Below are 14,313 nucleotides of genomic sequence, written 5' to 3' on the forward strand. Positions count from 1 at the left end.
ATCCTCAAGGCAATCTCTCAAGACTGAGAGACCCCTCATTGGCCCGCTCATCCCCACCTAGTGACCATCATCCCCAACAATCATGAAATATCTCTGTGGCCCGTGCCCCCATGCCAACCATAACTCTCCTTTACTGCAGACAGCTCCAATAAAGGATTACAATTACAATTAAAGTACTGAGCAAAGGGGAGGAAAAAAGAGAAAAGTCCGAGGATGGATCCCAAGGCAAATTAAATTGCAGCACCGTTTGAAAGTGAGCACAGAGTAAGTCTTTTGGGTTATTACTGGCTAACCACCCCTCATTCCCTCAATAATTAACTTTCAAGTTTCGTAATCAGGAACCAAAGAAATTGAAACAAAAGACAAATGCTGTCCCAAAATGTCTACAGTGACCCACAGATCAAACCTCACCTATAAATGAATGCTCCTGGTGGATCACCTATTCTTTCTGCCATCTGTGTTATTTTACGCAAATCCCTGCAAGGTGGAAGCATATTTCAAAACCAATATTCGAGCAACAGGTGTGTTAATTCCAATGCCTGGAGCGCAAGTGGCAACAGCTAGGTGTACGATATAAAGAAAATAATGGTGTAAATGAGCGCCAAGTCAACGCAATGACCAATGCCACTGGCTATAATGTCAACATTGGCATCTCGTCAGGCAGACCCCAATTCCTAGGCTTTAGGGATGTTGTCTCTTTTTTTCCAGCATGGTGGTGATAGCAGAGGGGCTCCGGAAATTCAGAGACTGCCGAGCCAAAACAGATCACTTCAAAGCGCCTTATTTAACGCTTGCTAAATTTTTCATCACAGTTGCTTAATATCCTGGGGAAGGGGAGCTTTTGAAGTTGTGGCGAGAGCGGGATGTTCTTCTGACAACTTTCCTTTTTTTGCTCCCCCTCCATCCTCCTTTCACCTCCTCCCTCTGCTCCTGCATCCCTCGCTCTTTCCACAGGAGGCCAGTGATATTTGGGGCGCACGGTGGAGCCCCAGCAGGCAGAGCGAGGATGGGAGAGCGTCCCATGGAGCCGGCAGTTACCATGCCAACACGCTGAGTGTTACAGTCATTGGCGGTAGATCGCAGGAGGGTACCGCAAAACACCACTGGAGGGAAAGATATTTAACCTTTCACACACCTTTGAGGCAGAAAGCCCACCACAGAAGTCGAAAAGGCAAACAAGAGAGCTGACAAACATGGTTCTCTGACAGCCTGAGGTGATTTAGGGGGTTGATTTTTAACTCTACCAAGCCTGAATATGGTTAAATCGTTGGCTTTTGTTGCTACATGTAAATTCAGGCATGTTACTCAGTTGGGAATGTATGGGCATTTTGTGATTTAATAATAAATGCTGATTAGGGTTGCAAAAAGGCAGAAAATTTCCAGACAATTTCAGGTTTTTTGGAAACGTTCTGAAAATTTGTGGAATTTTGTGAAAATTGAAAATTGTGAACATTTTCCAAAAAGTTTTCTGGAGGCTTTATACCCCTTTGCAACCTCAATGCTGATATGCCTATGGTTGTGACTTTCAGATGTAGACTGGGGGGAAAAAGAAAACGGAAAGGGAACAGGAAAAGGAAAAGGAACAGATTGAGGAAAAGGACAGGGAAAAGGCAAAAAATGGAAAGGAAAAAGGGAAGGGAAGGGAAAAGGAAATAGAAAAGAAAGGAAATCATAAGAATAAAGGAGAGAAAAAGAAAGGGAAATAAAGAGGAAAATGTACATGGGAAAATAAAAAAAATGGAAAAGGCAAAGAACAGAAAGTAAAGAAAGGAAAAGGAAATTATAATGAAAGGAAATGGAAATGGAAATGTAAAGGGAAATTTGCGGGGCAAATGGAATTGAAAGTAAAAAGAAACAGGGAAAATCATAGAGCACAAAAGTAATGGAAAAATAATGCAAATGAAAAGAACAGAAAAGGAGAAAAATAAAGGAAAATGTAGAAGGAAAAAAGAAAAAGGGCAAAGACAAAGAGCAGAAAGTAAAGAAAATGAAAGGAAAGGGAAATGTAAAGGGACAAGAAAAAGAAAGTGAAAATGGAAAGAAAAGAACACAACTAAAGGAAATAAACAAGGCAAAGACGAGGTAAAAAAGTAAAAGTAAGAAAAATAATGGAAATGAAAAGGAAAGGGAAATGTAAAGGGAAAAACATAAGCAAAGGGCAATAAAAGTGGAAAAAAGGGAAATGTACAGGACATGAAAATAAAAGTGAAAATGGAAAGAAAAGGAAAAGAACAAAAATGAAAGTGAAAAAGGAAATGAAGAAGGAAAGGAACAGGAAGGAAAGGAAATGAGAAGAAAGGAAAGAAAAGGAAAAAGTGAGGGGGCGGTTAAATAAAGAATTAATGAAGTAGTGCGCACTGCGCAGTGTGTGGGAGAGGGACAGGCCAGGAAGGACAGCCCCTAGAGGCGAGAGCTCAACCCAGAACACGACTGGTACTGGGTTTGACTGACAGGCCAGAGTGCAGCGCAGGTCCAAACCTGCTCTGGCTCAGACTCCAGCCAGAGTCGCCTACCACCGTGGAGCGAGGGCCGCCCATCCGGCGAGGTGAGTCAGAACCTGTTAACGTGACTGCTGTCCCCAGCCTGACACCCCGGCACTCGCGCTCAGGGCCTCCCTCCAGCCCTTCCGCTCATCCACATCAAATCCTTTCAGACACAGATTTCAATTATTCACCCCATCCAAATAATGCCTTGCGACATGAATTATCCAGAGCTGTAATAATCCACTTAACTGGGAAAGAGCAGCTCATCAAAAAGAGAAAAGCAGAGGAAAAAAAGGGGGACTTGTCAAGCAGTTAGAAAGCCAAGAAGCCTTAATAATCAACATTTTTCCCCGCTGTAAAGGACAATGCTTTGAGCATGGCTAGATATCATTCATAGTGGAAAATCACATCACACAAAACCGCACAATACACAGTCTAATTGTCCAATGATAGTAAATGTGCCATAGATAATCCAAGGACTTCCTAGTTTAAAAGCAATACAATATAGAGAGCAGTTCCGCTACTGAGGATGGGTGAGCATTACTCATATTCATATCCAATCATATCCAGTGAACACAAAACTGCCTGCTAGCAAATCATCTACTAATTGATGGTCAATTGTTTTCAGAAAATCACAGTGAATGACACCTTTGACATGTTGAGAATTACATTCTATCAATGAAAAATCATGGTCATACACTACTGTTCACAAGTTTGGAGTTACATTTTTTTTTATGTTTCTGAAAACAGTTTCTTATGCTCACCAAGGCTGCATTTATACAATAAAAACTGTAAATTTGTGAAATATTATTACAATTTAAACTAAACATTTTCTATTTTAATATTTTGGAATGTAATTTATTCCTTTGATGGTAAAGCTGATTTTTTTTAGAAGCCATTGCTCCAGTCTTTAGTTTCACATGATCCTTCTGAAATCATTCTAATATGCTGATTCAAGAAAAATTTATTCTTATTTTCTTATTATAATCAATGTTAAAAACAGTTGTGCTGCTTAATATTTTTGTGGAAATGGTGCTTAGTATAAGGTTCAAATAAACAGCATTTGTTTGAAGCAGAAATGTTCTACTGTCACTTTTGATCAATTTAATGTGTCCTTAAATATTTTTTTTTTCTCAGAAAGGACACATTAAATCTCACTGAGCCCAAACATTTGAACAGTAGTGTACCTATAGACTCCAACAAGACTAATAAAGTAGTAAATTCTGTGTAAAATACAGCAGTTATTGTTTCTACAAAAACAGCAATATAATAAAGGCAGCAATGAATATGTAAATATGTAAATAACAGTAAGAACAGTACAAAATACCATTTTTGCTAACAATTCTGTTTTTTCCTATTGCGTTCAATGCATATGGTAAAAATAATGCAAACCAACTGAATTCAAATATTATTAATTGTTTCAAACTGATTCTACTCCTATAAAATCCCTGTACAGAGTAACGTGTGCTAGTTAGTCTTACTCACAATCACTTACCAGCGCTTCTCTTGGAGCCGCGTCTTTGGCTGGAGCGTTCTGAAAGAAACCAGCAGCATTGTGTTACAGCGCCATCTAGTGGCAGAATTTATGACATCCACATGTGTCTATTGCAGTACAGTACAGACTCTAAATGACAGAGATTCTAACCAGACAAAAGTATATAATTAACCAATAAACCCCACCAAAAATGTACACTACCATTCAAAAGTTTTTTTGTTTTTTTTTGTTCTTTGAAAGAAAAAAAGGATACTTTTTTCAGCAAGGATGTATTAAATTTATCAAAAGTGACAGAAAGTGAACATTTATTTTTCTATTTCAAACAAATGCTGTTCTTTCAAATTTTCTATTCATCAAAGAACCCTGAAAAAAAAAATCACAATTTCCATGAAAAATGGAAATGCTGAAAATTCAGCTTTGCTACTACAGGAATAAATTACAAAAACAAACTGTTATTTGAAATTGCAACAATATTTCACTATATTATGATTTTTACTGTCTTTTTTAAATAAATAAATGCACCCTTGGTGAGCATATGAAACTTCTTTCAAAAACATTAAAAAGTCTTACCAATGCCAACATTTTGAATGGTAGTGTACAAAGCCACCTCCTTTATATATATATATACCTCCTAAATGAATCACAATAAATAGCAGGGCTGTGCAATATATCAAAATTATCGAAATATCGCAAATATACATATCGCAATATGCATATCGCTGCAGCTTGCAATATAGGGGGCCATGAACAAAAAACTAAGCGAAAATAACTCACTGCTCTTACCTAAATAACTTTTATAGCTTAAATAAGAATCAGTGCATATTGAATTCATAGAGTAAATAAGCATTGTATTTTTCCTTTTTATTATTCAGTTCCTAAACTTATGTTAAAATGATTACACTAATGTTAAAATGAAATTTTTATGTAATGCTAGAGTAAAACACTACCGTTCACTTTCAGAAGTTGTTGTAGGGCTGCTTTCTTATTAGAATCAGAATCAGAATGAGCTTTATTCACCATTTAAGTGTGTGCAAACAAGGAATTTGTTGTGGTTTTACAGGAGCTCTTGATACATACATACATACAAATAACCGTATATATATATATTTTTAATAGACTGAATCGTGCAGTGAAAGAACGCACTCTAAATGCACACGCACTAGTCTAGACTTCACGTAATGTATGCGTGCGCTCTGTAAGTTATCGCATATCGCATTTTTCTTCAATATCGTACAGCCCTAATAAATAGCATCATCAAAGAGCAAATTAAGGGCTGAAATGATAGGATCCAAGATAGGATCTACCTATAGTAAGTCTGAGATAAACTGATGGCACATTGATTAATTGTCCTTATGTCTCTTTGCCCATACAAAACTAAATTTGCCTCTCCCTGAGCCTGAAAAAGGTTAAACTCAAGTTCCACTAACCTTAGCTGTCTATACACTGTAATACTTTTCAAAACCTGATTGTAACTAAAGGCATCTCATTACTCTCAAAAACAGACCAAATATCATCACACTTAACTTCTTATCCAGGCTGGTTAGACACACTTCAAACACTCTAAAGATGGCAACAGATTTAGCGTGATAAGAATTCTTTTCACACTGCACCAACACACACCAACAGGGTTGATACACTGATCGAACAAAACTCAGCTTCAGAACACAACATACTTCCAAAAAAAACTAATTAAAAATAAGCATATCTTAAACAGTCATAAAATTAATATATTTGCTATGCAAGTATTTATGACAAACGTTTCCATAACAGTATTTTAATAGAGGAAAATGTACAGGAATAATAATGCAAGATCCACATCCTGCTGAGACAAGCTGAGACATTAAATTCATTAAGAACATTTAGTTAATAAGATTGCAAGCCCAAAAATGAAAAGTCTGTCATCAGTTGAAAAAATAAAATAAAATCATGGAAAAAAGATGCACTGGAAATGAATAGTGATTGAGGATGTCATTCTGCCTAACATCTGGTCTTGTGTCCCAATTAAAATAATTAAAACATGATGAAAGATTGTTATCCCTTTTATTACTTGTTGGTTTATATAGCACATTTTAAGCTTTAATCATTCAAAGTACTTTATATAATTTAAAGAAAAATATGAGTACGAGTCAAGTTTAACATTTTAGAAGATGGGTAAATAAAAATATAAGTAACAAAAGTTGAATTAACGGATTGAAGTATTAATAAAAAAGAATAAATATAAAAATAAAATTAATGAAATAATGTCAATTCATATAATTTCTAAATATCTTCATTATAAATTATTAGAAATATAATACATATAAGCACACAGACTGAAACAAATAAGAGACATGTTCTGATACTAATTCAGTCAAGAATGTGTTTACATACTTTGATGAGTTTTTTTTTAATTACTGATTTTTCAACTATTTTGCATCACCCCTGAATATGTTAAAGTATCATATCTCTAACATACCTTTAGGTCTGGAACAACAAGAAGGTGGGTAAATGATGACAGACTGTTCATTTTTGGTTGAACTATCCCTTTAATTCGTTGCTGATACATTGCATAAATAATGCTTATATGTCGGCTGTAAACAGATCAAATTGAGTTCTTTACTGACACAGATGAGCACATGGAGGGATGAATGTGTCATGTGTCATGTTTTTAGGTCAACGACCCCTGACTGCACATTACTGGATAATTGTCCATATAGCGCTTGTATTATTTCACAGAGACTGACACATTGATATCTGCAGTGGAATGTCCTGTATGCGCTATTCTCTCTGCCTGCACCTGTCACACACATCTGTCTAACTGCATGGGATGAGACAGTGAACAGGGCGCTAGCAAATCAGCTAAAACTTTTCCAAAACAATATGGGACTGCCAGATTATGATTTTATCAATAATTAAAGCGTGCCAAATTGTGCATTTACTATGCAGGTCCACGGCCGAACAATCCGAATGCATGTTGTTAGACGGATGAATGTTATCAACTACCTGATTTTGGTGGTCAGGTTGGTCCGAGGATGCCATCTTCTCAGAGCTGTTAGCCAGAAGGCTATAGGCTAAGGAGGACGCTGATTCTTCAGCAGTGCTCGATTACTTTAGTCTGAACTAGTGATATGAAGTTCGAGTCATTTGCATTGATCGGTTCTTTTGAACTGTTCGTTTCAAAGAACGAGATCAAAAAAGTTAACAAGAGCTCAGTCCGTCTTTGTGAATCGGTTCAATTAATTCATTTAAAAGATTTGAATCAAAAGAACGATTCATTCACATCGCAAGGTCAAAGAGCTGTTACCGATTCGATCAGCACATTTCAAAACACGGAAGCCGAAATGTATTTATTTTCAATTTTTTTGTGAGACAGATAGTGACAGTATTACGTGTAATGTGAGTTGAGGTTTTAGACACAAAAATAATATCCAAGAACAAAGTATGAAGCTTTGAAGATACTTAATTATAAACTTTAAACTTTGACTATTATCATGGCAGAATTAAAAGCGTGTAAAGTGTGTAACATTAGCCGAGAGAAGCATTATGGACTGGCGGTAACCTCTCTGGATCAGCTCAAAATAAAAGGTGTGTTTGAAAATAAAGTAGTTTTCAGCCTGAACGGAGTAAATAGCCTTTTCAGATTAAATTATGAAATAGATTATTTATATTGCACATTTTAAACAGTGGTAATTTAAAGTGTTTTTCGTAGTAGGCATAATTTGAAAATATACGTTAGAGTCAAGTTTAAAATAATTTTAGAACTTAAAGATGACTATAGATAAATAATATTAGTAATATTACTTATTAGTAATTAAAGTAATAATAATGAAAATTATAAACTAAATTATATATATATATATATATATATATATAGCAAATTAATAATTCAACATTTACAAATATATTTTTTTTTTATGTTTTCGGAATTGATTCAGGATTGTTTAATTTCTCTCTCTCTCTCTCTCTGTTTTTAAAAGTTGACAGTTATTTGTTATTTGACACATTCTCCTCATCTCTGTCACCCACAGGTGGTGAGGCTCTAGGGTTCAGTCCCAGTGCATCAGTCTCAGTGGTGCTAGAAGTTGATGGGACTATTGTGGAAGATGAGGCTTACTTCATGTGTCTGCCAGCAAATACAAAATTCACGCTGTTGCATGCCGACGAAATATGGATGCATTCTCATCAAGGTGAAATATAACCTATTCCAGGATTTTTTTTAATGTATTTATTTATATATATTTGTTCAGCACACTTTCTAATCTAAACAGGTCTATTTTGTCTAGTTGATGGAGGGACAGCACAGCCTTGCAGAAAGTCCACTGATTTGGAGGTAGATGGAAAAGACACTGTTGATGGGTTTGAATCTTGGCGCAGTTTGGCAGAACAGCTCAGACAGGACCTGGCCAGTATTATCCTCATGTCCGAGGCAGATCTACAGGTCTGTGTGATTCTGGCTTAGTGGCTTTTTATTTTGCGATATATCTGACTATTATCATTTACATGTATGATTATAGTGTGTAAACAGCCAATGTTGTACTGTGGTTTACAGAGAATAATTGTATAAATGTGTGTTACAGAGTTTGATTGATGTGCCATGCTCAGATCTGGCTGCAGTGTTGGACTTCTCACAGCAGAAAACCCAGGTCCTACAGGACACGCTGCAGAGAATGCTGGACCGCAGGGAAGAAGAGAGACAGTCCAAAGAGTTACTGAGGCTCTATTTGAAAGCCATGGAGCGAGAAAGCACCTGGGACCCACAAGAAGATAGTAGGGACATATTTTAGATACCAGCAATACAAGAAAAATTCCCAAGTAAAGTCACAGCAAGTTATTTAAAGGAATGGTTCCTTAGTTTTTTTTTCTTTCATTTAACAAATTTTGGAAAATTACATCTCTTGCTCACCAATGGATCCTCTTTGTAGTGAATGGGTGCTGTCAGAATAAGAGTATAAACAGCTGATAAAAACATCACAATAATCCACACAACTACAATCCATCAATTAATTTCTTGTGAAGCCAAAAGCTGCATGTTTGTAAGAAACAAATTCACCATTAAGGCATTCTAACTTTAAAACCATTGTTTCTGACCAGAATGCGGGCCCATAATCCATAAAAGTTTCAGACAGTGAAAAAGTCCATGCCTTCTTATCTCATATCAAAATCCACCAACATATTTGTTTAGAACCATTTTGATTTGTGCATATATCTCTCCTGATTTAGACAAGAAGACTTCTTTTTAATGGAGAAAGCAATTTTACGGATAGAACACTCCTATTTTACCCAGAAGCAACAGTTTAAAGTTAAAAACATCTTAATAATAGATTGGTTTATTACAAACATGCAGCTTTTCAATTCACAAGATGTTTAATTGATGGACTGAAGTCATGTGGATTACTTGTGGATTAATGTGATGTTTTTATCATTACTCTCATTCTGACGGCACCCATTCACTGCAGAGGATCCATTGATGAGCAAGTGATGTAATGCTAAAGTTATGCAAATCTGTTTTGATAAAGAAACAAACTCATCTACATCTTGGTTGGCCTGAGGGTGAGTACATTTTCAGCAAATTTTCATTTTTGGGTGAACTATTCCTTCAATGTTGCTTTGACTCTGCTCCCACTAGATGGCATCGCTGAGCCATTTCTAAGTCATTTTATCAGTACTTGGTGGAATGAAGAAAAGTAGCAGCTTGGATGATCAACAGCTTATCTGTTGCTGTGACAGCCCTAATCTTTCCAGTGCTTTCAGGATGTTAACCACTGTCATTGCTGCAGGCGCTAGACTTGATGAGACAGATGGGGTGCAGGTGGAGGCCGCAGCAGTGTTCAGCTCCACAACACTAATGCTCCTGAAGGACAAAAAATACCCAGAGACCAGACTATCCAATGAAGAGCTACAGGTATGACATCTGACAGTGTTGTAAGACCTCCCACAATTTCTTAAGAATGGTGTAAAAACTAAGCATATTTATCATTATTTCACACCAGAGAGTGGAAGTCAATATGAACATCATTCAAAGTCTGTTCTTCCTGCGTAATACAACATTTCAGAGTGAAACAGAATATTCAACTAGAAAAAAAATAAGGCAGAACTTGATTTGATCAATCAGGAATTGATTGGTTTGTGAAAAGTAGACGTTGCTTAGGGTTAATTTTGGTGTCATGTTGACTGAACTTTCAGTCATATATCAGTAGGGGTCTCTTACTGTTTTCAGCCACAGGAGTATAATTAATCTGTTATTCAGTTTGATAAAAAAAATATTTAAAAAAAAATTAATAATTATGTTATTTTATAAAATAGTAATTATGTAATAAAATCAGGGACATGTTTGTCTTTGCATATTTAAAAGCATATGGTTTAGTGTTATTGTCTCATATGGATGTATTTTTTATGCAGATGGTGGCGGGGCATGGAGTGGAGGTCATGATGGAGGTGTTGGGCTGGGACGGTGAAAGGACATCAGCACTGGTCCAGGCATGTGAAAGTGAGCTCAGTAAACGCCTACAGCGAGTTCAAGCCCTGCAATCCCTCAGTGCTCAAAATCAGTCCACTTCACAACCACACACTGAGAGAGAGACCCGAGCCAAACGATGCAAAAAACACACACACTGACAGACCTCTATATTCGTGACCCTGGATCACAAAAACAGGCTTAAGTAGCACGGGTATATTTCTAGCAATAGCCAAAAATACATTGTATGGGTCAGAATTATTTATTTTTCTTTTATACCAAAAATCATTAGGATGTTAAGTAAAGATCATGTTTAATGAAGATATTTTGTAAATTTCCTACTGTAAATATATCAAAACATAAATTTTGATGAGTAATATGCATTGCTAAGAACTTCATTTGGACAACTTTAAAGGCAATTTTCTCTGTATTTTGATTTTTTTTGCAACCTCAGATTCCAGATTTTCAAATAGTTGTATCTCAGCCAAATATTGTCCTACACTAACAAACCATACATCAATGGAAAGCTTATTTATTCATTTTCCAAAAAAAAATCTAATTTAAAAAAAATGACCATTATGACTGGTTTTGTGGTCCAGGGTCACATTTTTGTGGACTGCTTCATTACATTCCATGTAAAAAAAAAATGAATGCAGACAGTGTTTTTCCAATTTTTGGATAGTAATTGTTTTGATAATAGTATATTGTATAAAAATGCCAAAGCGTAATAAAAGTAGTTATGTTTGTAAACAAGGAAAACATACAGACTGGTGCTCATTTTGATTTCTGAAATTCCATGTTTCTTATCTGTTGCCTGTAGAGTCGTGCCTTCATTCAGAACATTGTTTGGTGATAAACTTATACTATGTCATTTACAAGTTAATTAATGAAAGAAAAAAATTAAAGCAAGTAAACAGTTTAGAGAAAATTTAATGTTATAATTACAGTATTTCAAAAGGGAGGTAAATGATTCATTATTGATTGTACCAGATACCTGTAGTATACGCTGGCAGATATGACATTTTAATACCTATTAGAAGCATATAATGCTACTTTATGATATTCTTTAGGGAAGCAATGTATTACCATTGTATTACAAGGTTCACTAAATGTGTCAAATTGGAAATGTTAGCAATCTAGCCCGTGGGCAGCACAATTATTTATTTATTTTTCTGTGAAACTGTTTGCAGCACTTGTTGAAACGTCAAATGATACAAAATAATATTTTTAGACTAAAAAGATTTTCACATTTAATTTTGGGCATTAATATAAATTGAGTTACATAATGGAATGGAAAAAATATTTCAGCTTGTCAGAGAGCATTGAGTATGGTAATGTATGTAGACAAAATTTCAATGTTAATAAACTAATGAAGAGACCTGTTGGTCTGTTCCTTTTCACCATGAATGTCTTGTTAAAACAATCTATTTCTGTGCAGATGTAGTTCTACCTTACGTTGTAATGAGCATGTGTAGGCTTTGATTGGTGTTGGGTGGGTTTGTGAAGCCAGTCTTAGTGCTGTTTTGTGGCTGTGATGTACTATTGATTAGAATTTTTGAATTGTGACCATTGTTAGACTATATGCCTATGATCAGAATATCACGTCAACAGGATGTAGAGATGTTCCTGGGCGATTCATTAGACTGGTATTACATATGCAGTCCCCAACTGAACTGTTCTAGTAATGGGCTTCCTGTCTTGAAACCCTTAACAGATGATTTTACTCATTTTTTCTCAGTATTACAACAGTCATGACTTTATTCTGATCATTTTTACCTTATATTTTTAATAGACTTCATTAAGTTTAAGTAGCGAGTTTAAATGCTCTTGTTAAGGAACCTTTTTATTAGCTGTCTGTGATTGTTGGTATAATGTCAGTGAGCCGGATCAATGCGTGACACTGTTTTGAGTAATTATGACAGTAAAGTCTTATTCTTCTGTTCTTAATAATGTGAAGTATTAGGAATTAAGTAGCGAGTTTAAATGCTCTTGTTAAGGAACCTTTTTATTAGCTGTCTGTGATTGTTGGTATAATGTCAGTGAGCCGGATCAATGCGTGACACTGTGACCACCTTGTCCTCACATCACTGAGCTCTGACCACCAGAAGCAAGTAAATCAACTGTGAATTACGTACTCTCTACCAGACAAGCGTGACCACAACTTCAACCAGGGTCTGTTGTTGCATGATGGATTGGCTGAGTCATGCAGGGCAAAATCCCAGTGCATTGATCATTCACTGACTCCTGGTAGCATACTGAGATCTACAGGTTGAAGAATATGTCTAAAATAATAAATGAGAATACAGAATGAGCTGTTGTAAAATATATATTTAACCCTACTTTATTAAAGCCTACTGTATTGTATTTGATACATACATTTCTAAGGCCTGTAAAGAAAAATGTCCACCTTCAGGTTAAGGTGCACATCTTTTTGCTGTGAAATCTTCAATCATTTTCATATTGTTATTAATATTTAAAGATGAACATTTACTAAATTGATGCAGCTTAGGTTTAAATGATTAAACATCCCTGTAAAGCTGCTTTGACACAATCAGTATTGTATAAAGCACTATTCAGTTAAAGGTGACTTGATTATCCATACATTATTATTTTAGAAAAATCATGTTCAAATGTATCAGATATGATACTACAGGCCTTATTTGTTTATAAATATTTGTCTCGAAATTATCATGAATGGCATTATATGTTTTGCCCCCCTCAATTAAAACTACAGAGCTTTCATGAAAGCATTCAAATATCTTACTAAGACATATTATTGGGAGATATAAAGTGACAACTGATATTTATATGATTTTATGCAAGTAGTCTGTTATACTGTTATAAATATCTCATTAATTTCCATTACAAGCTATCACAATTTCAGCTTACGTTTTGGCCATATGAATATTAAACCTGCCAAATTGCTTTTTTTTTTCAGTTTAGGCCTGTTTTTTCCTCCTTGAATGTGAGCTACATTCTCATTATATCATACCATATGGGCCTGATGTATCAAATATGATACAAGTGATAAAACACATATGAAAACTATCTTTTATATTTTGTCTAAACTGTTCCATTTTTTATTCTATTATATATACATCATGACTATTATATACTGTACATCAGGCTTTAAATCCCAAGCAATAGTAATCGTGATGCTTGTCTTGAGCACCACTGTTGTTTTTGTTTAGTTAGGAATGTACCGTATTTAAATAGTAAATGTTGGTATGAGATGTTGCTCTGAATGCATGCAACATTTGCAGTAAACTTTCAGTTGTTCAGTTGTTATTCATACTTCAAGTTCATGTGATAGGACACAGGTTTAAGTAGGCTTGAGAATGATTCAAACTCCACAGGGCCAAAATAGCACTGGAGAGGTAATTACGCGGGGCTGGAGAGACCCTACAGTCCCCCTTGATAGAAGACAACAAGAGAAACTGAGATCAGATGCATAATGCAAAAGAACCTAATGACTGTAAATCATGATGCCTGAGCTTACTTGACTTTTAAACAAACACCTTTGCATTAACACCAGCTTTATGAAAATGAAACGAGTAACTCTGGGTTATGCCATTTTCATTATTTAATTATTTTGCTGAACAAAATAGTTATGAACAAACATAAAATAATTCACAATATAGCACACCCTCTGTTTTCCTTTTTTCTTTTAGAAAACTACCATGACACAACTTTTATTAAACTAGATTATATTAAGTATTCATTAAGTGACATCTTTCTACTAGAAATTACAGTTCCTGACATGTAAACCAACAAATTGTTAACCGAACACTGCATTCAGAACCAGAACTATTCAATTACAATTTTTTATGTAACTTAATAAATATACTTTAAATTAAATTGTGATCAAGTATTTTGATGGTTTTTATATATACTGTATATAT

At 35.3% G+C, this 14,313-nt stretch overlaps 2 protein-coding genes across 2 annotated transcripts in view; one reads left to right on the plus strand and one right to left on the minus strand.

Moving 5' to 3' along the window:
• LOC107695784 (peroxisomal membrane protein PEX14-like) overlaps positions 1-7,014 on the minus strand; it is a 65,293-nt gene extending 58,279 nt beyond the window's left edge. Inside the window, exons 1-2 of the mRNA XM_016495823.1 lie at positions 6,961-7,014; positions 3,979-4,017 (exon numbers count right to left, since the gene is read on the minus strand). Of these exons, the coding sequence (XP_016351309.1) occupies positions 3,979-4,017; positions 6,961-6,996 (75 nt within the window). The 5' untranslated portion in view covers positions 6,997-7,014. The remainder of the gene's footprint in view (positions 1-3,978; positions 4,018-6,960) is intronic.
• A 243-nt stretch (positions 7,015-7,257) lies between these two features.
• LOC107695785 (DNA fragmentation factor subunit alpha-like) lies at positions 7,258-10,580 on the plus strand. The gene is made up of 6 exons (XM_016495824.1): positions 7,258-7,542; positions 7,986-8,144; positions 8,241-8,395; positions 8,535-8,724; positions 9,735-9,859; positions 10,357-10,580. The coding sequence occupies exons 1-6, from the start codon at positions 7,449-7,451 to the stop codon at positions 10,570-10,572; spliced, it is 939 nt and encodes a 312-aa protein (XP_016351310.1). The 5' UTR covers positions 7,258-7,448; the 3' UTR covers positions 10,573-10,580.
• The last annotated feature ends 3,733 nt before the right edge of the window (positions 10,581-14,313 follow it).

Source organism: Sinocyclocheilus anshuiensis, unplaced genomic scaffold (genome assembly GCF_001515605.1).
Source record: "Sinocyclocheilus anshuiensis isolate Anshui unplaced genomic scaffold, SAMN03320099.WGS_v1.1 scaffold234, whole genome shotgun sequence".
NCBI lineage: Eukaryota > Metazoa > Chordata > Actinopteri > Cypriniformes > Cyprinidae > Sinocyclocheilus > Sinocyclocheilus anshuiensis.